The following is a 26,820-nucleotide window of genomic DNA, read 5'->3' on the forward strand; positions in this document are numbered from 1 at the left end:
TAGCTCAACCCCCTCAACTCCGGCATCAGCCTAGTAAACCTCCTCTGCACTCCCTCCAAGGCCAAAATATCCTTGCGTAAATGCGGCGACCAAAACTGCACACAGTCCTCCAGCTGCGGCCTCACCAGTGCCCTGTACAGTTGCAGCAAGACCTCCCTACTTTTATATTCAATCCCCCTCGCCATGAAGGCCAGCATCCCATTCGCCTTCCTGACCACCTGCTGCACCTGCAGACTGGGTTTTTGCGACTCATGCACAAAGACCCCGAGGTCCCTCTGCACCGTCGCATGCTGCAGTTTTTCGCCATGTAAGTAATAGTCCTTCCTACCATTATTCCTACCAAAGTGGATAACTTCACACTTGCCAACATTAAATTCCATTTGACAGTTCCTCGCCCATTCGCCCAGCCTATCTAGATCCTTCTGCAGACTTTCCACACCTTCCGCACAATTAGCCGTTCCACCAATCTTGGTGTCATCAGCAAATTTCGACACCATACACTCAGTTCCCTCCTCCAGATCATCTATATAAATGGTAAATAGCTGAGGCCCCAGCACCGACCCCTGGGGCACTCCACTAGTCACCAACCGCCAATCCGAATAGCACCCATTGACCCCCACTCTCTGCCTCCTATTTGACAGCCAATCCCCTATCCAAGCTAACACCCTACCCCCAACTCCATGCCCCCTGACCTTCTGTAATAACCTCTTGTGCGGCACCTTATCAAATGCCTTCTGAAAATCAAGAAACACCACATCCACCGGCTCTCCTCTATCCACCGCCCTAGACCTATCCTCATAGAACTCCAATAAATTCGTCAGACACGACTTCCCCTTAACGACTCCCCTTTACACCCAGCTGATGGGAAGAGGCAATCCAACCCTGCACAGGAAGAGGTAGCTGCTGCAGTCAGTGCCTGGGACCTTCAGGAAAGGTTAGTAGTCGAATGCTAGGACAGAATGAACAACCTTATCCACACCACCAGGGTAAGTGAATCCTGAGTGACTCACACTAACCATAATGAATGGTCCAGGGACAAATGGAATTCAGTGGCAACACGATATGCTCATGCCTCACAGGCCCCTCAGCAGTGCCACTCTGCTGCCCTCACCTTTCCATGTGGAAAGGACCTACGTCCTGTTTGGAAGGATGGATAGAGGTTGGGAAGTGGGACAAGTGGGGGTGGGGGGGGGGGGGTGCAGGAATTCAAGATTTTTAACACCAGCAAGCTCTGCAAATGACATGCCTCTCTCTGAGCCTTATCCCAACATCTGGATGGACTCACCGCTCTGAAGGTGGCAGCCCTGAAGCTTTCTGGACAAACCACAGTACATTCCTAACACATCAAAAAATCCAGCAAGCAATCTCTAAGACTAGGAGTGTGAGAGAAACACGAAATTGCTATGTGAAAATGGATGTTAAATACAATTTCCGTCGACCCATCTATGTTCTCTTTGAGCAGGCGAAGTTGGGTCATATGACCAGTGAGACAGCAAAGACCAGAGGACACTTTCACAGCAACTTCACTGCAGTGTTAATGTAACCCTACTTGTGAGATTAATAAATAAACTTCAAAACTTTAAATTTCAGATCGGCCACACTTGAAGGAAGTGAGAGGTCGATGAACGGTCATTCCAGCTGGCAGGGGTGGAGCAGAACCAGGCCACTGCAGATGGAGATTTGCAAACGCGCTCCAACAAGGATCTATGCATATCAAAGAAACCTCAAGGTCAAAGCCACCTCCATGCTGGAGGCAACTGAAGGTGTCACTTGCTCTCTCTTTTCTCACTTACAAGTGCCACCATGAAGTGGGCAAGGGCCAAGCAACAGGAAAGCTTGTTGAGCTCTAATGCAAACTGAAACCCAGAGAGGAGCAAGGACATCACACAAGAGTGAAGTGCAACTATAGAGCCGTTGTGCTAAGAATTATGCTAAAAATCAATTTAAGATCATCAGTTGGACCTGCAGTTTGGTATTCTTATACATACGAGAAGCCACATGCATTCACATGCAGGGCCCTGAACTTTACAGACAGAAAGAGCACGTCTTTTCCAACTAAACTTGGGGACAGCCATTCCGTGGTTTTTTCCTCATGCAAATACCTTGACCAGAGTCGACCTGCCTGGCTTGAATTTGAAACAAAAGCTTAGCAGTTAACAGCTCTCTGCTGCATTCTCCATGGCAACGCCTCTACCACTCAGAGACTGTCAATCAATTGGCACTCTCTTCATACAGTGTGAATTGTTGCTCCGCTTTATTGCTAGGTTTACCTTGCAGAGCTATCTTGATGAGTGGAAGATGAAAAACTTTGATAGCAAGTTTTCAAGATAAGTTAAGCACAGCTTGACCCGTTGCTTCAAGGGTTCTTAATGTGGCCAAAGTGTCCATTTGTGGTATTTTGTTGCTATTTTTGTACTTGTTGGAGTTTAGAAGAATGAGGGGAGATCTCATTGAGACGTATAAGATGATGAATAGGATGGATAGGATAGAGGTGGAGAGACTCTTCCCGCTCAAAAAAGACACTAGGACTAGGGGGCACAGCCTCAAGATAAAGGGGGGGCGTTTTAGAACGGAGTTGAGGAGGAACTTCTTCACTCAAAGGGTGGTGAATCTCTGGAATTCTCTACCCGTTGAAGTGGTGGAGGCTGCCTCGCTAAATATTTTCAAGAAGCGGGTTGATGGGTTTTTGATAAGAGAGGGGATTAAGGGTTATGGGGAGAGGGCGGGAAAGTGGATCTGAGCCACGACAGATCAGCCATGATCTTATTGAATGGCGGGGCAGGCTCGAAGGGCCAGATGGCCTACTCCTGCTCCTATTTCTTATGTTCTTATGTTCTTATTTTATTGGAGATACTTGGTGTCCATAATTAAATGATTTAACTTTTTTAACAAAGGTCCCAGGGGAGAAATTTCTTTCCACAGCGTTATTGCTACTGGAAGATTTACGTCGATTCCCGGGGGCCAGGCAGTACTGAGAGACGCACAGATAGTTAGAAGCTGCACACACAAATAAACTCCCCCTAGCCCTGCCCAACACTATCCTCCAACTCCCATCTGCACTTACAGATTTCAAATGCCAAAGGTGTGACACAACCCAAGTACTGCATGATTGGGCTAAAGATATAGACATTCTGAAACACGTATTTTTTTTGTTAAAGGGTATAGCTGCAACTTGCTAATTCCGAAAAAGAACAGCAAGCTGGAGAATACTGAATCATTTCAAGAGTACAGCAGGGGCAGTGGAGGTGGTCTGACCTGGTTCAGATTCAGGTTGCTGTCAATGCTGAGGGGTATGAGGTGTGGTAGGACTTTTGAAGCCAATTGCTCTTTGGTAATGCCCAACTTCTTGTGGCTGAATGTACATTTGTAGATACCTGAAGAAATAAAAGCCAATAGAAATATTTGTTAAAAATCACTGCCAAATATTCTTTCTTACTTGCTAACAAAACCTGCAGCAAGAAATATCCTCCAAAATTTGGCTTGCAGGAACCTTCTCATAGAACATAGAACATTACAGCGCAGAACAGGCCCTTCGGCCCACGATGTTGCGCTGACCAATTAAAAAGCAATGACCCTCTAACCTAAACCAATCCCTTTCCATCCATAAACCTATCCACGGATCTCTTAAACACACCCAAACTAGGCGCATTTACAACTGCAGCAGGCAGGGCATTCCAATCCCTCACCACCCTCTGGGTAAAGAACCTACCTCTGACATCCGTCCTATAACTACCACCCCTTAATTTAAAGCTATGCCCCCTCGTGCTAGCTTTCTCCATCCAAGGAAAAAGGCTATCACTGTCCACCCTATCTAAACCTCTAATCATCTTATATGTTTCAATAAGGTCCCCTCTTAGTCGCCTTCTTTCTAACGAAAACAACCTCAAATCCCTCAGTCTCTCCTCATAGGACCTCCCCTCCATACCAGGCAACATCCTGGTAAACCTCCTCTGCACCCTCTCCAAAGCCTCCACATCCTTCCTATAATGTGGGGACCAGAACTGCATACAATACTCCAAGTGCGGCCACACCAGAGTTTTGTACAGTTGCAACATGACGCTGCGGCTCCTAAATTCAATCCCCCTACCAATAAACGCCAAGACACCGTATGCCTTCCTAACAACCTTATCTACTTGATTCCCAACTTCCAGGGATCTATGTACACATACACCTAGATCCCTCTGTTCATTCACACTATTCAGAGTCCTACCGTTAGCCCTATACTCCACACGTCTGTTATTCCTGCCAAAGTGAATTACCTCACACTTTTCCGCATTAAACTCCATCCTCCATCTCTCGGCCCAGCTCTGCAACTTGTCCAAGTCTCCCTGTAAACTATGACACCCTTCCTCACTATCTACCACACCTCCGACTTTGGAGTCATCAGCAAATTTACTAATCCACCCAACTATACCCTCATCCAGATCATTTATAAAAATTACAAACAGCAGTGGCCCCAAAACAGATCCCTGAGGCACACCACTTGTAACTGAACTCCATGACAAATACTTACCATCAACCACCACCCTCTGTCTCCTATCTGCTAGCCAATTCCTGATCCAATTTCCTAAATCACCCTCAATCCCATACATCTGCATTTTCTGCAGAAGCCTACCATCGTGAACCCTATCAAATGCCTTACTAAAGTCCATATATACCACGTCAACTGCCTTACCCCCATCCACCTCTTTGGTCACTTTCTCAAAGAACTCAATAAGGTTAGTAAGGCACGACCTACCCTCCACAAAACCATGCTGACTATCTCCAATCAGTTCATTACTCTCTAAATAACTATAAATCCTATCCCTAATAATTTTTTCTAAAACCTTGCCCACAACAGAAGTAAGACTCACCGGTCTATAATTCCCGGGGAAGTCTCTGTTCCCCTTCTTAAACAATGGGACAACATTCGCTATCCTCCAATCTTCTGGCACTATACTTGTGACCAACGACGACCTGAAGATCAGAGCCAGAGGCTCTGCAATTGCCTCTCTTGCCTCCCAGAGAATCCTAGGGTAAATCCCGTCCGGCCCAGGGGACTTATCTATTTTCAAACCCTCAAGAATATCTAGCACATCCTCCTTATCAACTGCAATACTGTCCAGTTTACAACCCTGTAACCCAGTGTTCTCCACAGCTGCATTTATGTCCTCCTGCGTGAATACCGAAGAGAAATATTGGTTCAATGCCTCTCCAATCTCTTCCGGTTCCACACATAACTTCCCACTGCTGTCTCTAACTGGCCCTAATCTTGCCCTAACCAATCTTCTGTTCTTAACATATCTATAGAACGCCTTAGGATTCTCCTTAATCCTATCAGCCAAAGTCTTCTCATGTCCTCTTTTAGCCCTTCTTAACTCACTCTTTAACTCCCTCCTAGCCAATCTAAATTTCTAGTGCACTACCTGAGCCCTCAAGTCTCATCCGGACATAAGCCTCCTTTTTCTTTTTAACCAGCGAATCAACTTTTTTAGTGCACCACGGTTCCCTAGCTCGACCATTTCCTCCTTGCCTGACAGGGACATACATATCAAGGACTCGCAGTAGCTGCTCCTTGAAAAAACTCCACATTTCGGACGTTCCCAGACCCTGTAGTCTCCTAGTCCAACCTATGCTTCCTAATTCTCTTCTAATAGCCTCATAATTACCCCTCCCCCACCTAAAACTACTGACCCGAGGTTCATGCCTATCCCTTTCCATCACTAAGGTGAACGTAACCGAATTGTGGTCGCTATCACCAAAATGCACACCAACTTCCAACTCTAGCACCTGGTCTGGCTCATTTCCCAGCCATGATGTGGGTGATGAGAACTCTCCATTCACCTGACGAAGGGGGTAACCCCGAAAGCTAGTGAGTATATTATCAAATAAATAGGTTGGACTAAAACCTGGTGTTGTCAGACTTTTTACCTCATTTCCCAGCACCAAATCCAATGTAGCCTCACCTCTAGTTGGAGCAGAAAGATCAGAAAAAGCAATTTAAAAACAAAATACATTTGCTCAGTGCCAATTAGAAGCAGCTAAAATGAATCACTGGGGCAGGCAGGAGAATAAAGGAATGAAAGTTAAAGATGTTGAAAATTGAGATTTCTTGGGAAAGATGGAAGAGCAGGTGACAGAAGTGTTAGTGAGGGATCACTTTGGGACCAGTGACCGTAATTCCACTAGTTTTAAAGATAGCTATGGAGAATGATAGGTCTGATCCAAAAGGCCTGTGACCAGTGGTGTGCTTCAAGGATCAGTGCTAGGTCCACTGTTATTTGTCATTTATATTAATCATTTGGATGAGAATATAGGAGGTCTGGTTAGTCAGTTTGCAAATGACACCAAGATTGGTGACATAGCAGACAGTGAAGAAAGTTATCTCCAATTGCAACGGGATCTTGATCAATTGGACCAGTAGGCTGACGAATGGCAGACAGAGTTTAATTTAGACAAATGCGAGGTGATGCATTTTGGTAGACTGAACCAGGACAGGACTTACTCAGTTAACGGTAGGGCACTGGGGAGAGTTGCAGAACAAAGAGATCTCGGGGTACATGTTCATAATTCGTTGAAAGTCGCAGGTGGACAGAGTGGTGAAGAAGGTATTTGGCATGCTTGGTTTCATCGATCAAAACACTGAATACAAGAGTTGGGACATCTAGTTGAAGTTGTACAAGACATTGGTAAGGCCACACTTGGAATACTGTGTGCAATTCTGGTCACCCAATTATAGAAAGGATATTACTAAACTAGTAAGAGTGCAGAAAAGATTTACTAGGATGCTGCCAGGACTAGTGGTTTGAGTTATAAGGAGAGGCTGGAAGACTGAGACTTTTTTCCCTGCAGCATAGGAGGCTGAGGGGTGATCTTATAGAGGTCTATGAAGTAATGAGAGACATAGATCAGCTAGATAGTCAATATATTTTCCAAAGGTAGGGGAGTCTAAAATTAGAGGGCATAGGTTTAAGGTGAGAGGGGAGGGATGTAAAAGTGTCCAGAGGGGCAATTTTTTCACACAGGGGACGGTGAGTGTCTGGAACAAGCTGCCAGAGGCAGTAGTAGAGGCGGGTACAATTTTGTCTTTTAAAAAGCATTTAAATAGTTACACAGGTACGATGGGTATAGAGGGTTATGGACCAAATGCAGGTAGTTGGGATTAGCTTAGGGGTTTAAAAAAAAGGACAGCATGGACAAGTTGGGTCAAAGGGCCTGTTTTTCTGCTGTAAATCTTTATGACTCTCTACATCTCTCAAACATCTGACACTGCTTTAATATAATTAATTACTGTACAATGGAAAGCAAGGGATGAGGCAACAGAGATAGGACACTCATTCCATCATTCTGGGTTTGATTCAATAACATATCCCGGAGATGAACAGCTAAAGGATAGCCAAGCCTTTTAACCGTGTGGGTCACATTGCTGTATCTCCGAGGGCCTCATAGGCCATTTGTGATAACACTCTGAAGGGCCCTGGGATATTTTACCATGTTAAGGGCATTAAATACGAGACAGTTACAGTGGTTGTTACTCAAGACAACTGAAATTAACAAATTAAATTTTAGAAACACTGCAACATAAATCGCTTCAAATAGTCTCACCTAAAATTCCCATGAGAACTGCAGGCTCCCGGGATGGAATCTGCTGCAGGAAAGGCAGGATCTCATCCAGGACAAACCACTTGTCCAGGTACTCCAGGAGCTTGCCCAGGCAAACCAGTGAATTTACACGCACCTGTAGAGATTGAAAACAGAATAAAAGTCAAGATAACTCAACAGATTAACAGACTGCAGAGAATGGAAGTTACAACTGTCTAGTTATAAGTTGGCCAAGCTTAACCCAGTGAGCAGTTGAGCTGCTGTGAGTGAAGAGGTCTCAGGTTCAAGCTTAGGCTAAAGATTCAAGTGACAAATGTTGGGTGGCAGTGAATAAGGTTGTCATTGGCACAAAACCAGCTGTGATGTGAGGAGAAGAGAAACGTAGAGGAAGGCAGCCAGGGTTCCAGCTCCTGATCTTTGACAGCAAACTCATGCTGGGATTGTGGGCATTCGTACATATTGCACACAGCAGCTAAGATGCTGAGTAGTTTGTCAACGGTCACTGGCAGATTAGGACCACATGGACTCGCCAACCAACTTGCACTTGCCCCTGCAATGTCTCCAGGAGTAAACAAGAGAGGAGAAAAAGGGGCATAAACAAATTGGTGACCATCCTTAAATATTGCTTCTGCTTTGTGACCTTTAATCAAGCAATTTCATGACAGCATTTGTTGAACAAAATGTACTGTAGCTTACAAGTCTCGCTCTCCTTTATCCTAATCCAGAGATCAGCAAAATGGCATCAAGCTATCGCCATTGTATATAGAAACTCACGGAAACTTCTAAATGTTGATAGGCCCTAAATTATAGTCAAAGCAGAAAATTTGATTGCATTACCAACCAATACTGAGTCAAATGATAAAGTTAATTAATTTTCTACCACCTGTGGTTTAGTGGGTTGCACACTTGTCTCCAAATATAAAGATTGTGGGTTCAAGTCCCACTCCAAAGACTTGATCACAAAAATATCTCAGCCGACACTCCAAAAAGGAGTGAGTGCTCCTTTGTCAGAGGTGCAGGATGAGAAGTTAAACCAAGGTCCACCTGATTTGGATGCAAGAGATACCTGGCACTATGTTTGAAGAGTAAGTGAGCTCTGCCTGGGGGCTAAGCCAGTAATTACCACTCAACCAAAACCACTTCAGAAAATGCTCTGATCATTATCACAGTTGCTGGTTTAAGGAGCTTGTTATGCATAACTTGGCGATTGCATTTCTGACACTTCAGAAGTATTTTGTTGGATATGAAGTGTTTTGGGACACTCTGGAATCGTGAAAGACACTTTACAAGTACAAATTTCATAGCTCCAAGTCAAGTTTAGGCACATCAAGCTTCACTCCACTGGAGAAATTGCTGGGGTTTGCAGTAAAATTATTTATCAAAGTGAGAATGACTGTAAGAATACAAGTTCACTTACTGCAAGGGAGGAGGTCTGTAAACTGGCACTCTTAATGCGGGGTATCAAAGCATTCTTCATGGATGGATAATCTACTAAATTTGCAAACGTAGGAATAATGTTGAGGCAGAGTTCCTAAAAGGCAAAGAAGATAACTCAGCACATATTCATAGCCATCACAGCAATCTCTGCTTCAGAGAACACCGCAGCACAGGAGCAAGCCCTTTGGCCCACCAAGTCTGAACCTACACAGATCCTTTCTAATCTAATATTTTCTTGCATCTACTTGGTCAATATCCCTCTATTCCCTGCCTATTCATGGATCTAATGAGATGCCTCTTGAATGTTGTTATAGAATCTACTTCCACCACCTCCTCCAGCAAAGCGTTCCAGGCATTCACCACCCTCTGTGTGAAAAGCTTGTCCCTTGAATCTCTTTTAAAAACTTTCCCCATCTCACTTCCAACCTATGCTCGCAAATAATTGACCTTTTGATTCTGGGAAGCATCTGCCTTGATTCTTATTGAAGTTGAGTCAGTAGACCAAAAGTCACAGTAGCACAAGTAGGCCATTTGGCCCCTCACGTCTGCTCCACCATTCAATGAGATCATGGTTGATCTGGTATGATAAGCCTCAACTCCACTTTTCTGTCTTATCCCTATAACCCTTGATTTCCTTACTAATTAAAAATCTGTCCACCTCAGCCTGGAACATTGTTAACAACCCAACCTCTAGAGCCCTATGTGGTAAAGAATTCCACAGATTGGTTACCCTGAGAGCAGAAATTCCTCCTCACCTTGATCTTAACCGGGGGACCCGTTAATCAGATCCTGTATATTATCTTTAGTGGCAGCATATCTCTAGACTATACACCTACCTGATGATACATTAAATTGAAATCCCAAGGTTTAGCTCAGTTAGCTGGATAACTGGTTAGTAATGAAACAGCGTGGGTTCAATTCCTGCACCAGCTGAGGTTATTCATGAAGGCCCCACCTTCTCAACTTTGCCCCTTGCCGGAGGTGTGGTGACCTTCAGGTTAAATCACGACCAGTCAGCTGCCAATCTATGGTCATCTGGGGCTATGGCAACATTACCTTACTTCAGTAACTGCATGATATTAACCAGGGTGATTCCCTGGATTATTTTAAGATGGTGAGGGAGGAATTTTCCAGATTTTCGACTAGGTGTTTTATCTGGCCTCTTCCAGGATATCCCATGGCCTTGGATTGAGTGGCACAGGCAGTTATGATATCAATATCAGGGATTGTGCGATACAGGATGAATGAACCAGCTGGTTTTTCCTCATCTGTTATGCCTCGTATTCTGGCAATCTCAAAAGATCTCTGCAATTTAAATTTGTATGGTCTAGTGGAAAATGCCGAAAATCTCTCTCATTCCTGACAATCTAAACCTGCCTTGTACTCATCCAATGAGATTAAAGCAAAATACTGCAGAGGCTGGAGAGATCAGATCTAAAAACAGGAGATGCTGTAAAAACTCCGCAGGCCTGACAGCATCCGAGGAAAGAGAAACAGAGTTAAATGTGTTGAGTTGAATATGTCTCTTCTTCAGAATTCTGCTCAAAGAGAGTTCTGGTGAAGATGTAAGAACATAAGAAATAGAAGCAGGAATAGGCCATCTAGCCCTTCAAGCCTGCCCCGCCATTCAATAAGATCATGGCTGATCTGTCGTGGCTCAGTTCCACATTCCCGCCCTCTCCCCATAACCCATAATCCCCTCTCTTATCAAAAACCCATCAACCCGCGTCTTAAAAATGTTTAGCGAGGTAGCCTCCACCACGTCAACGGGCAGAGAATTCCAGAGATTCACCACCCTTTGAGTGAAGAAGTTCTTCCTCAACTCTGTTCTAAACCGCCCCCCCTTTATCTTGAGGCTGTGCCCCCTAGTCCTACTGTCCTTTCTGAGCGGGAAGAGTCTCTCCACCTCTATCCTATCCATCCCATTCATCATCTTATACGTCTCAATGAGATCTCCCCTCATTCTTCTAAACTCTAACAAGTACAAGCCTAGCTTATTCAGCCTCTCCTCATAGCTCAACCCCCTCAACTCCGGCATCAGCCTAGTAAACCTCCTCTGCACTCCCTCCAAGGCCAAAATATCCTTGCGTAAGTACGGCGCCCAAAACTGCACACAGTACCTCCAGCTGCGGCCTCACCAATGCCCTATACAGCCGCAGCAAGACCTCCCTACTTTTATATTCAATCCCCCTCGCTATGAAGGCCAGCATCCCATTAGCCTTCCTGACCACCTGCTACACCTGCAAGCTGGGTTTTTGCGACTCATGCACAAGGACCCCGAGGTCCCTCTGCACCGTCGCATGCTGCAGTTTTTCTCCACGTAAGTAATAATCCTTCCTACCATTATTCCTACCAAAGTGGACCACCTCGCACTTGCCAACATTAAATTCCACTTGCCAGTTCCTGGCCCATTCGCCCAACCTGTCTAGATCCTTCTGCAGACTCTCCACACCCTCCGCGCAATGCAATTTGTGTTTGTGAACAGATGTTGCCAGGCCTGCAGAGTCTTCCCAGCGCTTTACTTATTTCTGTGCTTATCCAGTACCTTCATACACTCGCTGAGCTGCAGCCTAATAAAGACAACATCAGCTTCTTGGTATTTTTTTGCATACAATGCATCCCAACACACAACATTTGGCTTTGACAGCAGGCTGCCTGTCTGCACTTTAGGCTGGGGTACAGTCTAGATTTACACCAAATTAAAACAGCGTAGGTTAAAATAGTACAGGGAGATTAGGAGACTCTTTTTAAATGTAGAAAGTTGTAATAATTTAGAATTCAGTGTCTGAAAAGTGGTGCAAGCAATTTTAATAGTAACTTTCAAAGAGAGATACCTTTGAAAAGGAAAATGTTGCAGAGCTCTGGTGGATGAGGCCAACTGGTTAGCTATGAGCTATCACTGACATGATGGGCTGAATAAGCTCCTGTTCTCCATGATTCAGATTTTTGAAAATGCATTAACTTTGCACATGGCAATTGCCGCACTATATACCTTGTACCAACATACCTTTCAATAAAACCATACCTGAATCTGAATTGACGGTGCTTCCAGGGCCCTGTAAATCATGGGTAATACCGTGTTCTTTATATCCTCTGGTGGGGTTTTAGTTAACAGTAAATCCATCTTCTGCAAGAATATCAGCAAAACCTATAGAAACCACAAAAATATGTCAAGGATAAAGTAAGTCAAACGATGTGCTATATGCTTCTATACATGTCCTCATAAAGAGCACAAAAGTAAGACTGTTAAAAATGCATCAGCCAACACTGCGCTCCTGCTTTCTCTTTATATTATGTAACGATGTACATCAAACTCACCATGTTGCTAGCCTGAAGCATGAAAAGCAAAAGGATAACTTACTCACTTGAAATGAAATGCGGAATTTACAAACACACAGGAGAGAGCATCACCAAGGTTTTTAAGTAAGCATAACACATCATATAAAAGCAATCCATCACAGCAGAAATTCCAAACAGAGCGACACGCAGCAAGCTCTTGCTATAAGCAATATCAGTCAGTATGCAGCAGCAAGGTCATTGTACAATTCGGCCTCAGAGGGACGGATGAGAAGCCGGCTCTAGTCAAAAATCAATTAACAGCATCAGCTGACTGGGACAGAAAATGCTGGAAAACCTCTCAACAGGTCTGACAGTATCTGCGGAGAGAGAATAGAGCCAACCTTTCGAGTCTGCACCTTCTAGACTGGACACTGAGTTCAACATCTTCACAGCATCAACTCTCTCCTCCACCTTCACCCCATTTCCATTTATCTTATTTCATTTTTCATCTCATTCATCCATTTTATCATCTTTCTTTCTCTCTTCCAATTGTTCACTTCTCCATTCCAGCTCTCCTCCTTGCACCCCCACCCCTGCCACCACCACACTCTCAAGGCAACTACCATATTTCTGTCAGTCCCTCAACCATTTGTACCTCTGTTCCACCAATCATGCATTCTGATCACTTAATGAATACTTTTTAGCACCTTTTCAGTCTTCTGTATCCTCTGTATTCTGTATCCTTTGTCCAATTCCCTCCCTCTACCCTCATAGTATAAAGCTCTGCTGATTCTCTGCTCTTAGCTCTGACGAAGATTCACCTAGACTCAAAACATTGCCTCTATTCTCTCTCCACTGATGCTGTCGGACCTGCTGAGATTTTCCAGCACTTTGTTTATGTTTCAGATTCCAGCATCTGCAATACTTCGCTTTTATATCACCTGTCCGTGTATTGTGCACATCACCCAAAGTCGTCCCATCAAGCACACCCACCCACCAGTGAGTGTGAGGGAAAATTGACTCAATTCCTCTTGATTATTTGGCTGGCTGGTGATATCAAACCACTTACATACTTAAAACAGAAAAAACACAGTTCTGCAACACTTTGTGGCTTTTCCGGCCTTGATTTTCCATACCTGAATGGGTTCCTGGAGTCGGAAAACTGGAACGAGGTCTGGGAGAATTAGCTTGACGTACTCTTCTTTGGTACATTCTTCAACAATGAGGAGGACATTGGGTAGGACAAAGGGCACCATGTCTGGGTTCACAAACTCAGAGGTCAAGTATGGCAGAATGCGCTGTATTACAACCCGCTGAAATCAGAAAGGAGCAGGAAGAGGTTAATGCGTGTGACACTCGGCCTCAGAATACAGGGAAACACACCTTTCAGGGGACAGATTGATAAATGCTCCCTTCGTCCAAATACTGGTCGGTCTTGTTGATAAATTGTAGCAAGAACCAAATTAACTGATTCACTGACTGTGAACCCCATCAACATTCCCTTCTATTCCTTTCTCCCTCATGTGATTACCTAACATTTAGGTTTCAAATGCATCCATGCTCAATTACTCCAAGTAGTACTGAGCTCCACAGTGCAACTTCTATTTGGGTAAATAAATTACTCCTCAATTTCCTTATGGATTTATTAGTTATAGAGGTTTACAACATGGAAATAGGCCCTTCGGCCCAACTTGTCCAAGCCAGCTTTTTTTTTAAAACCCCCATACTAATCCCAATTGACTGCTTCTGGCCCATATCCTTCTATAACCATCTTATCCATTTAACTGTCTAAATGCTTCTTAAAAGACAAAATTGTACCCGCCTCTACTACTGCCTCTGGCACCTTGTTCCAAGCACTCACAGCCCTCTGTGTGAAAAGATTTCCCCACTTGACACTTTTGTATCTCTCACTTCTCACCTTAAACCTATGCTCTAGTGACTATCTTATATTTATAGTCCCTAGTTTTGGTATTCTCATAAATATATAATATTTATGGAAATAACTTGACATCTAACCAATCAAACCTCTTTATAACCTTAAACACCTCCATGACGTCAACCCCTAAAAAGGTTTAGTTATTCGTCACAAGTAGGCTACATTAACATTGCAGTGAAGCTGCTGTGAAATTCCCCTGGTCGCCACACTCTGGTGCCTGTTGGGTCACTGCAGCTAACCAGCATGTCTTTCAGACAGTGGGAGGAAACCAGAGCACCTGGAGGAAACACACAGACATGGGGAGAACATGCAGACTCTGCACAGACAGTAACCCAAGCCAGGAATCAAACACGGGTCCCTGGTGCTGTGAGACAGCAGTGCTAACCACTGTGCCACCATGTCGCTTGCTTTCCCTTTGAGAGTAAGAGCTTCAGCCTGTTCAATCTTTCCTGAAAAGTATAACTTCTCAGTTGTTGTCATTCTAGTAAATTTTTTTTGCACCTTCTGCATTGCCTCTATATTTTTCTTGTAAAGTCAGACACCAAGGTTCCACAAATTTAATATGATTATTTGCTTTTCAATTTTATCCGTCTAGAAATGAAACCCAATGCTGGCTTTGCTTTTTCTATTCGTTTGTATCATCAGCTTAAGTGGTTTGTGTATCTGCGCCCCCAGAACCACATTTACCACTCCTTTAGCACATTCAGTGATTTACTTTCCAAATAAATAATGATAAACAGCTTTAAAACTGCATTCACTCTTTCAAAAAGTTGAATCTGTGGAAGTTTTTTTTAGAAAACACTATATTACTTCAGGAGAATTTCAAAATCAAATACTTCCAAAAGACAAGTAGCACATGCTGGGGTTTCAGCTTTGCTGGCAAGCCTGTGTCATGAAAGGAATCGTGGCAACATGGAGAGGGAATTGATTGAGTGACAGAAAATAGAAAGTAGTGAATATTTATTTTTTGAACGGGGGGAAGGTTTCTAATGGTTTGGTTCTAGAACATTTGCTTTTCTTGATAGATATTTGAGTGAAAAGAAGAGGCTGGCTAGTCTGGGGCTTTTTTCTCTGGAGCTTCAGAGACTTACGTGTGATCTTATAGAAGTCTATAAAATAATGAGGGGCACAGATCAGCTACATAATCAATGTCTTTTCTCAAAGGTAGGGGAATCTAAAACTAGAAGGCATAGGTTTAAAGTGAGAGGGGAGAGATACAAAAATGTCCAGAGGGGCAATTTTTTCACAGAGGTGGTGAGTGTCTGGAACGAGCTGCCAGAGGTAGTAATAGAGGCGGGTACAATTTTGTCTTTTAAAAAGCATTTAGACAGTTACATGGGTAAAATGGGTATAAAGAGATATGGGCCAAATGAGGGCAATTGGGATTAGCTCAGGGATTGAAAAAGGGGCAGCATGGATAAGTTGGGCCGAAGGGCCTATTTCCATGCTGTAAACCTGTATGACTCTATAATATTGATGGCTGCATGCAGAGGCACAACTTCCAATTTAAAGAGGACACAAAACTTTTAACTAGAGTGACCTGAGAGAAGAAAGTCATCAACTTCAAGATAAAATCAGCAGAGTCGCTGAGCAGAGATTGATAGCCAAGTTCCGCAAACATGGGGACAGTCTCAACAGGGAACTTAGGTTCATGTCGCACTATCTGTAACCCCCGTGACTTGCCTGGGTTTGTAAAAGATCACTTACTGTACTGTCTGGAGACAATACACATCTCTTTAACCTGTGCTCAGTGTTCCTTCCACTCACGTTGTTGGCCACTTTAAGACTTGAATAGCAGGTTAGGTGTAAAGATTCATATTCTAATCAGTAATCTGTAAACTGTCTGTGCTGTTATATGCTCTGTCTGAGGCCAGAACTCTTCATTCACTTGACGAAGAGGGGAACTTCGAAAGCTTGTGAGTTTACTATCAAATAAATCGGTTGGACTTAAACCTGGTGTTGTCAGACTTCTTACTGTGTTTACCCCAGTCCAATGCTGGCATCTCAACATCATGACTTCTATTTATAAAGCCAAGGATCCCTTTATCTTAACCACGTCAACTTGCCCTGCCCTCTTTAAATATTTGACTTTGTGAAGCAGTTATTCCTAATTTCTCTTGTGACTGGAGTTTCTTGTGGCTTTTTTCCATTCGTCTTGCTATTTGTTCTACATTCATCCTTAGAATAGATTTGTCCATCTTTCAGTTCTGACTGTGTTCCCCTCAGAAATCTGCATTTTCTATTTGTATTTTAAATTCCAAATATTTCTACATTTAAAAAAATGATAATGCATCTCATTATCAGATCAGATGTGAGAACAGCACACATTTCACTGTCAACCATATCAAGTCACTACTGGACTAACCATACCTTCGGAAGCTTCGCCAAGATTTTTGGCAGACCTTTGTAAAACTGCGATTTCTGGAGATTGTCTCGCTGAAATAGTGAGTCAAAATACTGCAGAGTCATGGCGCCGACATCATCAAAGAAGGGAATCTGAAAAAAGTGCAGAGAATTCATCAGAAAGGAAGGAATTCTGTACAAGCTGCAAGACTGAAGTGGCAGGACTATGGACCGGCACAGTGGTTAGCACGACTGTCTCACAGCACCAGGGACCCGGGTTCGCTTCCCAACTTCAGTCACTGTCTGAGTGGAGTTTGCACATTCTCCCTATATCTCCATGGGTTTCCTCTGGGTGCTCTGGTTTCCTCCCACAGTCTGAAAGGCACACTGTTTAGGCGCACTGGCCCAATCAGGTGCCAGAGTGTGGCAATTGGAGAAATTTCATAGTAACTTCATTGCAGTGTTAATGTAAGCCTTACCTGCCACTATAAATAAACTTTAACTTTTAACTTTAAGCTGCACTGTCAGATGTGTGTGTGTGTGTGTGTGTGTGTGTGTGTGTGGGGGGGGGGGGGGCGGCGCGCGCGCGACGCGACCAAGGGCACGCTGCACTGTCGGGAGGGGAAAGGAGTGAGGCAATACCACAATGTCAGAGGGGCAATACTTAAGGTATGCTGCACTATCAAAAGGCAGTACCAAGGATACATTGCATTGTCGGGGGGCAGTACTGAGGATATACTGCACTGTCAGACATGTGTTGTAGACCTAAAAGAACTCATAGCAATATTTGGAACAGCATGGGAGTTAATTTCTATATCTCAGCCAAACATCACTAAATCAGGTTATCTCAACATTTATTATTTGTGGGAATGTGCAAACTAGTTGTTGTGTTTTCTAACGTTACAACAATGATTACTCTTCTAAAAGTAGGTCCACAGCTGAGAATATTCTGACGTCTGCACTGAATAGAAAAAGACAATTGATCGGTAATATGCTGAAGAATGACAATTAAAAAAAAACATGATTTCATGTTCGTGTCTGCAGCCTGATCGCTTACCTTACTCAGCTGGTCAGCATCTGGTCTGACATTCGGAGTAACGTTGAGCAACAACTTCAAGTGCTCCCGAACCTCTTCAGGAACTTTATGCAGTATGTTGGGGCCTAAACGGGTGAGCTGCAAAAATTGAAAGGCACTCATAGTTTAATCAAAGTTGTATTTATACAACACCTTTAACATAAGCAGACAACCCAAAGGACCTCATACAAGAGGTGTGAAAATCAGCACAAGACCAAAGGAGATTATAACAGCTTTTAATGGAAAATTTAAAAGGAGGAATACAACTGAGGTGTGGGGAGGATTCTATAATCTTTAAATTAGAGTCAGGCCATTTGGGAAGAAGAAATTTAGACCTCCCTTCCCCACATTACCAGGAGTGAAATGAAATTTGAGACGGAAATTGACAAGATTTTTGACAAAAGGTCTACAACTCGAAAGGTTAACTCTGTTTCTCTTCTGATAGAATGCTGGAAAAACTGTGTTCTTGTTTCAGATCCTAGCACTGCCGTATTTCGCTTACTTTTGTAAAGTTTTTGTTGGGTAAGTGAATAAAGGGACATGGAACAAAAGCGAGTAAAATAATTGAGGCAGATACCAGCTGCACTCTAACTGCATGATGAAACAAAATCAAGGGACCGATCCTATGAAAGAATCCGGGCCAAGGACATATCTTTGTGTTACCCCAAAGGAAAGAGTGTGGTAACAGACACTACCCGTTGCTGAAGATACTCTTAATTATAACTGGGCACATAAAAGAACCAAAGGAGGTCAATTCCACTAATCTGGAATACAGAAGAGGAATGTTGGTGAAGGGTGGTGTGGTGTTGGTAAACTAGAGCAAGATGGGGGAGGAGTGTATATTGAAGGACACGATTAGTGAATGATGAGGGACAGTTCAGGAATATGGCAGGGGAGAGATTCAAGCATTGGGGTTGTGGGAAAGATATGCCTAGGTTTGGAGACTGACAATTCAATGATAAAGGGGAAGTTGGAGATGAAGCAATAAGTTGCAAAGACACGAGGGGTCGAGCTGTTCTTTTTGAGGATGGGGTCGCTGCAACATCAACTAGAAGAACCACAAAGGGAAGGTGGATGGTTAGCAATCAAGGGAGTCAGAGTTCAGTCTGATGTTATTTCAAACTGGGGTTCAGGGCTATGGTGCAGGGATTTGGCAGCGGTGGGGGACAGGCTGAGCAGGATGTTACCTGATCCAGTTGTCTGCTGAAACTCTTGAAAATATCTTGCTTGTTGACCTCGAAGATAGGCTTGCCATCATTAAACACAGCAAACATGACACCTCCTAATGAGTACATATCACTGGCCAGGTCACAACTCACGGACAGGATGTACTCTGGAGCGACATACTCGGGGTTAGGGAGGCTCAAAGAAGGAAGATTTGGGTCCCATTCCTTGCAACTAAATGTAAGCTATACAGAACACAAGCAAAATATTGATTGACTTAATTAAATTTAACTTCTAAAAACAAATTTCTTCAAAATAAGTTCACATAATTAAAACCCTGTATCTACATTTCTTCAAATCCAGCAGTGCCTGATTTTTAAAATTCTTAACCTTGTGTACAAATCTCTCTACAGTCTGACCCCTCCTCGTCTCTGTAGCTTCCTGTAGGGGAATATCCAAACTAAAAAGCTGGAGTATGCCATTTAGCCCTGAGCCATTTGATAGGATTATGGTTGATCTTATTGTGGACGTAACTCTAGTGAGTACCTCCCTACCCTTTGATTCCCTTGTCAGTCATTACTTTCTGTGGAAGAGAATCCCAAGAGACTCACTACCCTCACAGAAAATATTTCCCCCTTACCTCTTTCTTAAATTCCTTTTCTTCAAAAAAGGTATTTCTGACTTGTAGTCTCTCCCACAAGGCAAAACATCCTTTCAGCATTCACCTCCAGCTCTATAAATTTCCAAGACCTCTGCTCTTCTCTTATTTGGGTCTCCTGTATCTCTGATTTTCTGTGCTCCACCATTGGCTTTCCTAGACCCTAAGATCTGGAGTTTCCTCCAAAAACCTCTCCTGTCTGTCTCTCTCTCTCCTCCTTTAAATAAACCCTTTGAAGCTCCCTCTTTGACAAAGTCTTTTGTCACCTGCCTAATATTTCCTTAGACACTTTAGTGTCTGACAAAAAGACTATTTGATAAATTTCCTCGTATTATTTTAGTTTGTTAAATGCAATTTATCCAACAGGGAAAAATCAACTGTCAATTCTGTTGTCTCTTTATCTATTTGCTTTTCTAAAGTGGTAGTGATGGTCTTGACTTAATTTTCCGATCATTGAAAAGTTGTCTCCTTTCCAATTCAAATGAAAAAATAGAAAAATTAAATATAGCATTTGCACTCCACATGACTGGATGCACGGATGGCAGTAAAGAGGCAGCAAGACATTGTGAAGTACTGGGCGCAGGTTTGACAACCAGTTCCACCCTTTCCTGGTCTCCGTTATGCTGAGTAGTAGAAGTACTGGCAGTAGCTACCCTCACATGGGAGCTATGTAACAAGACAGAATGGTTTTGCCAGAGTAGTTCCTGCAGTGTAGGACCACAGACATTTACTGCACAGCAGGCCATTATGAGAGCAATCCAAAACAAACCCCTTTTGACCTGCTCATTCCTCACTGACCTACAACCTCCTATGGTTCAAAAGTTTATCAACTCCTCCCTTACAAGCAAAGCATGCCACACTTGAAAAATAGCCTGTGTAAAGATGACTTTCATAATGCAATTATAAATCATCACTGGCCCACACTATGAAAAAACCTGTCTGGTTCTACTGACCCTATCAAAATCTACAGTGCTACATAAACAAATTCTATTAAATTTCCGCTTACCCTTTCTTCTCCAGAGGAAAGAGACCCAAAGTCTAAAGTCTTGTCTCATAACCGGTGTTTATCATTCCTGGTCTCATCATAAGGTTCAAAGACGAGGAGGTGAATTACATTAATTAGAACCTCCACTTTGTACACATTATTTCGCACTGATTGCCTCTGAAGAATCACCATTTTGCTAAATCCGTTTTACAGTCCACCCATGAGGCAAGATGACATGTTCAGTCCGTACTGTGCCGAGTGTGCTACCCTTTTGCAGCCCTATTACAATGCACAACTCACTAAAAACCTTTGAAGGGAGGCAGTCAGTTGTTTTGCTCAATTCAGACTTTGTCATAAACGAAATGCAGCTGATGTCATAAAATGTGTCAGAGATGAAGCATGCACAAAATTTATTTACAAATCAACAGCACAACTACAGGCGCCTGCTTATAAATATTGCTGCTTCATTAGAGCCCAAAGCGGGAGCCCAGTGAGGGAAGAACACACCAGGAACTTAGTACCTTCTAATAAAATAATTTAGCTCTAACTTAGGATAAGAAAAGTGATACAAACAAATCAAGATAGGAAAAAGCTCCAGGAGTAAAAAGATCATACCAATTCATGGAGAGGAGAATAATGCAGTTAAGAAAAACGATTTTGTCACAAGATGAAATGGAATGCCCATTTTTCTACTAAAATTAAACCATTCAAAAAGCTTACAATCAAATGGCACAAATGTCATCTGAATCATGTGACAGATTTGGTCCTGTCGTGACTGCATGTCACAAAGTTTTCAAACTCTCAGTTAAATGCTATTTAAACATGACTTCTCAAAAGGAAGACAAATTGTTGGAAGAAAAACTTGGGACTGATGTACGAGAATACATTTATTATGGAATGGTAGTCAATACTGGAATAATTACTGGTTAGAGGGGTGGAAGTATTCTGGAGGAAGTTGAGATGATGGAGCTCTTGGGTTCTATGATAGGATGACTGAGTTAACTACAAGACTTCCTTCATCTGTACTTATCCTTTTGTTATTATCAAGGTTGAAAGGAAGGGTCAGTATGCAGACTATGATTGAATTTCCTGTCTAAGTAGCTGTTCTTTTAATCAAGGGTTTCATTAAGTTCAAGGGCTTTGAAATTTCATTTTTAAAGTGCCTGTGTTGGTAGAAATAACACAGGAGTCCACTCACATAACATCTCAGTAAATACAGGAACATTATAACCGATAGCAAAAAAATTCAACTTCTCACATCCTAACATGTGAGATTCAACAATAATGACGGTGCTAACTAAGCAGAGTGATCCATCTCAATCAGCTTATCTACAACAGACAATGCAGAGAACCAGGGAAAAGTTACAGCACACAGGGAGGCCATTCGGCCCATCTTGTCCATGCCAGCCTCACGACACCCAGATGCTCTTTCTAATCCCACCTTCTTGTGCCCGGCCCATTGCCTTGTAGCTTACAGCAGTTAAAGTGCAGACCCTGGTACTTTTTTTTAAAAAAGAGAGTTTAGGGTCTCTGCCTCCACCACCAACTCAGGCAACAAATATCAGGCACCCGTTTTCTTTCTGCATAAAAAAGTTCTTCCCCACATCCCCTCTGCACCTACTGCCAATTACCTATAGTCCCTGGTTCAAAAATTCTCCACTGAGGGAAACAATTTATCCTGCCCACTACCTCTTCCCCTCATAATTTTGTACACCTCTATCAAGTCACCCCTCAGCCTACTTCGTCCCAAGGAAAATAAACCCAACCTATCCAATCTCTCCTCATAGCTACACTTTTCTAGTCTGGCAACATTCTTGTGAACCTCCTCTGCACTATCTCCAGAACATGAGACAAGAAGCCACCAGTGTGGAGAGCTTGGAAAGCCAAGGCTCAAAGTTACCTGTTCATCCAAAGCTCTTTAAACTCACCTCATGTAAACTCACCGCTTGTCATGTTACAATTCATGACTGCTTTGCTGTATGAAACAGCACAGCAAAGTGTGGCCTCCATTGATGATTTTGTAGACTCTAGCTACCTCATGGACCTCCTTTCATCAGAAGTGTAATTATTCATAATTCCTAATTATTCATAAAGCAGACACTACAAACCTACAGCAGGACCTGGACAACATTCAGGCTTGGCTTGGTGACTGATAAGAGAATGCCAGCAAGACTACCAATCACCTGCCCCTGACCTTCCAACACTACCACATCAAGCTGCTCATCATCAAGGTTTTGTGGGTATCACTGAACAAATAACAGTACAACACAGAGACAGGCCCTTCGGCCCACCAAGTCTTGCCAACACAGATGCCTCTCAAATCTAATATTTCCCTTCTACGTGGTCCATATCCCTCTTTTCCCTGCTTATTCATGTATCTATCCAGATGTCTCTTGAACATTGTTATAGAATCTGCTTCCACCATCTCGTTCAGCAGCGCATTCCAGGCGTTCAGCACCCTGTGTGTGAAAAATTTGCCCCTTACATCTCTTTTAAACTCTTCCCCTCTCACTTTCAACCTATGATCCCAAGTAATTGACCATTCGACCCTGGGATAAGGACTCTGACTATCCACTCTATTCAAGCCTGTCATAATCTTGCAAACCTCTATCAGGTTTCCCCATCCTCCGACACTCCAATGAAAACAATCCAAGTTTGTTCTACCTTTCCTCATAGTCCATATCCTCCAAACCAGGCAATGTCCTGGTAAATCTCTTCTGCACCCTTTCCAAGGCATCAACATCCTTCCAGCAGTGTGGCAACCAGAATTGTACACAAAACTCCAAATGCTACTTAACCAAAGTCTTATACAGCTGCAACTTCATTTTCCAATTCATATATACCCTGATCAATGAAGGCCAGCATGCCATACGCCTTCTTGATCACCTTGTCCACCTGGAATTGTGGATCTGCATGCCTAGATCCCTCTGTATGTTAATATTTCAAAGGGCTCTGCTATTTACTGTATACTTGCCTTCTGCAGTAGACCTTCCAAATCACATCACCTCACATTTGTCCGGGTTAAATTCCATCTGTCATCTTTCAGCCCAGGTCTCCAACCAATTTATAGCCTGCTGTATACTTGACAAGCCTCCTCACTATCCGCTACTCCCTCAATTTTTGTATCATCTGCAAATTTACTAATCAGACCACCTACATTTTGCTCCAAATTAGTGATATACATTACAAACAACAGAGGCCCCAGCTTTGATCTTTGTGGAATGCCACTTGTCACAGTCCTCCAGTTAGAAAAGTACCCTTCCACTACTTTCTGCTTTCTATGTCGGCCAGTTTTGTATCCATCTTATCAGCGCACCTTGGATCCCATACGACCTCACGTTCTGTATCCACCTGCCATGAGGGAGCTTATCGAAGGCTTCACTAAAACCCACGTATACAACATCCACCGCCCTGCCCTGGTCAATTTTTCTTGGCACTTCCTCAAAGAGCTCAATATAGGTTTATGAGATAGCCTTCCGTCCACAAACCATGTTGCCTATCACTAATAAGCCAATGCTTTTCCAGGCACGAGTGTATCCTGTCCCTAAGAATCTTCTCCAATAATTTCCCCACCACTGATGTAAGGCTCACAGGCCTGTAACTTCCCGGATTGTCTCTTCTGCCCTTCTTCAACAGAGGAACAATGTTAGCTGACTCTCCAATCCTCTGGTACCGCGCCTGTAGTTAAAGAGGATACAAAGATTTTCGCCAAGGCCTCAGCAATTTCTTCCTTTGTCTCTCAGTATTCTGGGATAAACCCTATCTGGCCCTGGAGACTTGTCCACCTTAATGTTATTCAAAAATTCCAATACCTCCTCCCTTTTTAATCACAACCTGTCCGAGAATGTCAACATGCTCCTTTCTACACTCACCATCCACCACATCCTTCTCCTTTGTGAAAGCTGAAAGGCAATTAAAATTGGGCAGTGCATGCTGGCCTTGCAAAATTCCATGATTGAATTTAAAAAAGTTGAAGTGGACCAGGCATAACACTGACTACAAGAACAGGACAGAAGCTGGGTCATCTAGAATGAGTAGCTTACAACTGACCCCTGAATGCATCTGACTCCACACTAGCTCCAAGGCATGGTGGCACTGCTGCCTCAAACAGCCAGGGACCTGGGTTCGATTCTTGGCTTGGATCACCGTCTGCGTGGAGTCTGCATGTCCACTGTCTGTGTGGGTTTCCTCCAGATGCTCCGGTTTCCGCCTACTGTCTGAAAGACGTGCTAGTTAAGTGCATTGGCTGTGCTAAATTCTCCCTCAGTGTACCTGAACAGGTGCTGGAGTGTGGCAAGTAGGGGATTTTCAAAGTAACTTCATTTCAGTGTTAATGTACGCCTACTTGAGATACTAATAAATAAACTTAAGTTAGGAATGTGATGGATAACCCGTCACCTCACTTAAACGGGCATGGTTGCAATAATTAACAAGTTTAATACTATTTAGGGCCAAGTAGTTTGCTTGATTTGTGCTCTTGTTATTGGATGCAATAGCCATGTTCTCCATCACTGAAGCACTGCGGGTGCAGTTTATCCTGTCCACAGCACACAGTGCAGCAGTTCAGTATTATTACTTTATGAGGGTCTGCCATCAAGCAGAACAGGAACAGAAACACAGACGAATTGTCACATTTCATCCTAACCTCAATATATACCACTGCTTCTTAATCATCATTGGGTCTACTTCTTGGAATTTGTGACTTAATATCACCTATTTTATGGATTCACAATAACTGGGAGCTCAGGGAGTTGGATTGTTTTAAAGTGCTCTGCTTCTTCCCGCTGTACCATAGCCTCCATCTAACATCGATCCAGGAAACAAACAAAATAGTTTATTTACCATATACACTAACCAGCTACAGTGACCAAAGTCCATTTGCTGAGATAACTCACACTCCTCAGCTAGTGTTAGTACTAGAAATCATATTGATTAAAGACTTGGGGAGCTTGATCGAATCAGCTGGGAAAGATGGAAGAGATAGAGAGAACAACATGATCTCCTGATTGAAGCAGGAGCAGAGTTGCAGCTTCACGCAGACCTGCCCATGTTCCTTAAACGTCGTCTCCACCTGAATCCCAATCCTTCAGAACACAACTCCCAACCCACATGCTTTACACTTATGTCTGGACCCACATCCCTCACAGGATTCTCTCCGAGCCCTGCTCCCATCCTGCACAGGATTCTCTCTGACCCTTGCACTCATCCCTCCCCTGCTCACACCCACATATACTACACAGCTGGCATTAGCCTCCACTCCCATGTTGCCTGCAAACTACATTTCAGAGCCAGGTTACTACAACCAAGCAAGATAGACAAGAGCTGGTCAAAGTATGCTAGACTAATGGTCATCGCATTCATCTCGCAACCCAGGGACCATCAGTTCAAATCCCACATTAACAAATGATGAAATTGATGAGTTGAATCAGAACAGCCAAATTGTCTTAAAAGCTCAAGTGATTCACAAATGCCTTTTGGAGAAGGGAAGCTGCCACATTTCTTGGCCTAGCTGACATTTGACTTCAGCCACGCAATGTTAGGTTAATTCTAAAATGCCCTCTGTAGTGGTGCAGCCAGCACCAAGTCGCGAAGGGGGCAATAAATGTAGCATTGCCTTTAGGACCCACCATGCACAAACAAATATTTAAAAAGCTACAACATGACCAAAAACAAATTCTCTCCTCAAAAGTGTTGTGCAAATCTTAAAAAAATCCATAACATGAAGAGTGTTAGACAGAAGAAAAAAACAATTTAGCTTACAATCGTCAGAATCAATGAGGACTTTGTAGTTCATTTATTACCAAGAGAATTCATGTTGGGGGCTCTATTTTAGTTCAGGAGATAACAGACTATTTTAATAACGCCCTGCTGGAATTATAAATAGAAGTGAAACAGCAAGTTGAATACTCAATTGTCCTTACCTCCTGTTCAGAGGGATTAGATGAAGAGATGCAAAAGTCAAAACCCATGATTTTCCAGGCACCACTTTTATTCAGAATGATATTCTCTGGCGTCAGGTTCCCATGAATCATTTTCACACTGCTGTGTAAAAAGGACAAGGCTTCGCAAACCTGCAGATTAAAGGATTGTGACATTACTCTGTTCCACAGTGCAATTTAAAATGGTTTTAATTAAATTAAGGTTGTGCATCTTCTCATTTGCGACATTAAGTGCTGATAGATTGGAAGTGCAGGTGTATGGCAATGAGGCGACTGGGGGGGGGGGAGACGGACGGACGGACGACACAAATTTCCCGACGAAATAATCAGGTGAAATTTTGGGACGACTTACGACAAAATCAGAGAGAAATATGATGAAGAAGCAACATCGTAGCACAGTGGTTAGCACTGCTGCTTCACAGC

The 26,820-nt window shown here is 43.2% G+C and overlaps 1 protein-coding gene across 2 annotated transcripts in view; it reads right to left on the reverse strand.

Annotated features, from left to right (window-relative positions):
- The window catches only part of scyl2 (SCY1 like pseudokinase 2), a 66,225-nt gene that overhangs the window by 13,248 nt on the left and 26,157 nt on the right, over positions 1-26,820 (reverse strand). Inside the window, exons 5-14 of one of the 2 annotated variants that reach the window (XM_080191426.1) lie at positions 26,380-26,529; positions 18,839-19,060; positions 17,634-17,750; positions 16,604-16,729; positions 13,434-13,610; positions 12,337-12,348; positions 12,044-12,166; positions 8,999-9,112; positions 7,585-7,717; positions 3,256-3,374 (exon numbers count right to left, since the gene is read on the reverse strand). In XM_080191426.1, coding sequence (XP_080047552.1) covers positions 3,256-3,374; positions 7,585-7,717; positions 8,999-9,112; positions 12,044-12,166; positions 12,337-12,348; positions 13,434-13,610; positions 16,604-16,729; positions 17,634-17,750; positions 18,839-19,060; positions 26,380-26,529 — 1,293 coding nt within the window. The remainder of the gene's footprint in view (positions 1-3,255; positions 3,375-7,584; positions 7,718-8,998; positions 9,113-12,043; positions 12,167-12,336; positions 12,349-13,433; positions 13,611-16,603; positions 16,730-17,633; positions 17,751-18,838; positions 19,061-26,379; positions 26,530-26,820) is intronic. The other variant, XM_080191427.1, reaches the window with a different exon arrangement.

The sequence above is a fragment of the Carcharhinus amblyrhynchos genome, chromosome 6 (genome assembly GCF_965287045.1).
Source record: "Carcharhinus amblyrhynchos chromosome 6, sCarAmb.v2.hapA, whole genome shotgun sequence".
NCBI classification, from domain to species: domain Eukaryota; kingdom Metazoa; phylum Chordata; class Chondrichthyes; order Carcharhiniformes; family Carcharhinidae; genus Carcharhinus; species Carcharhinus amblyrhynchos.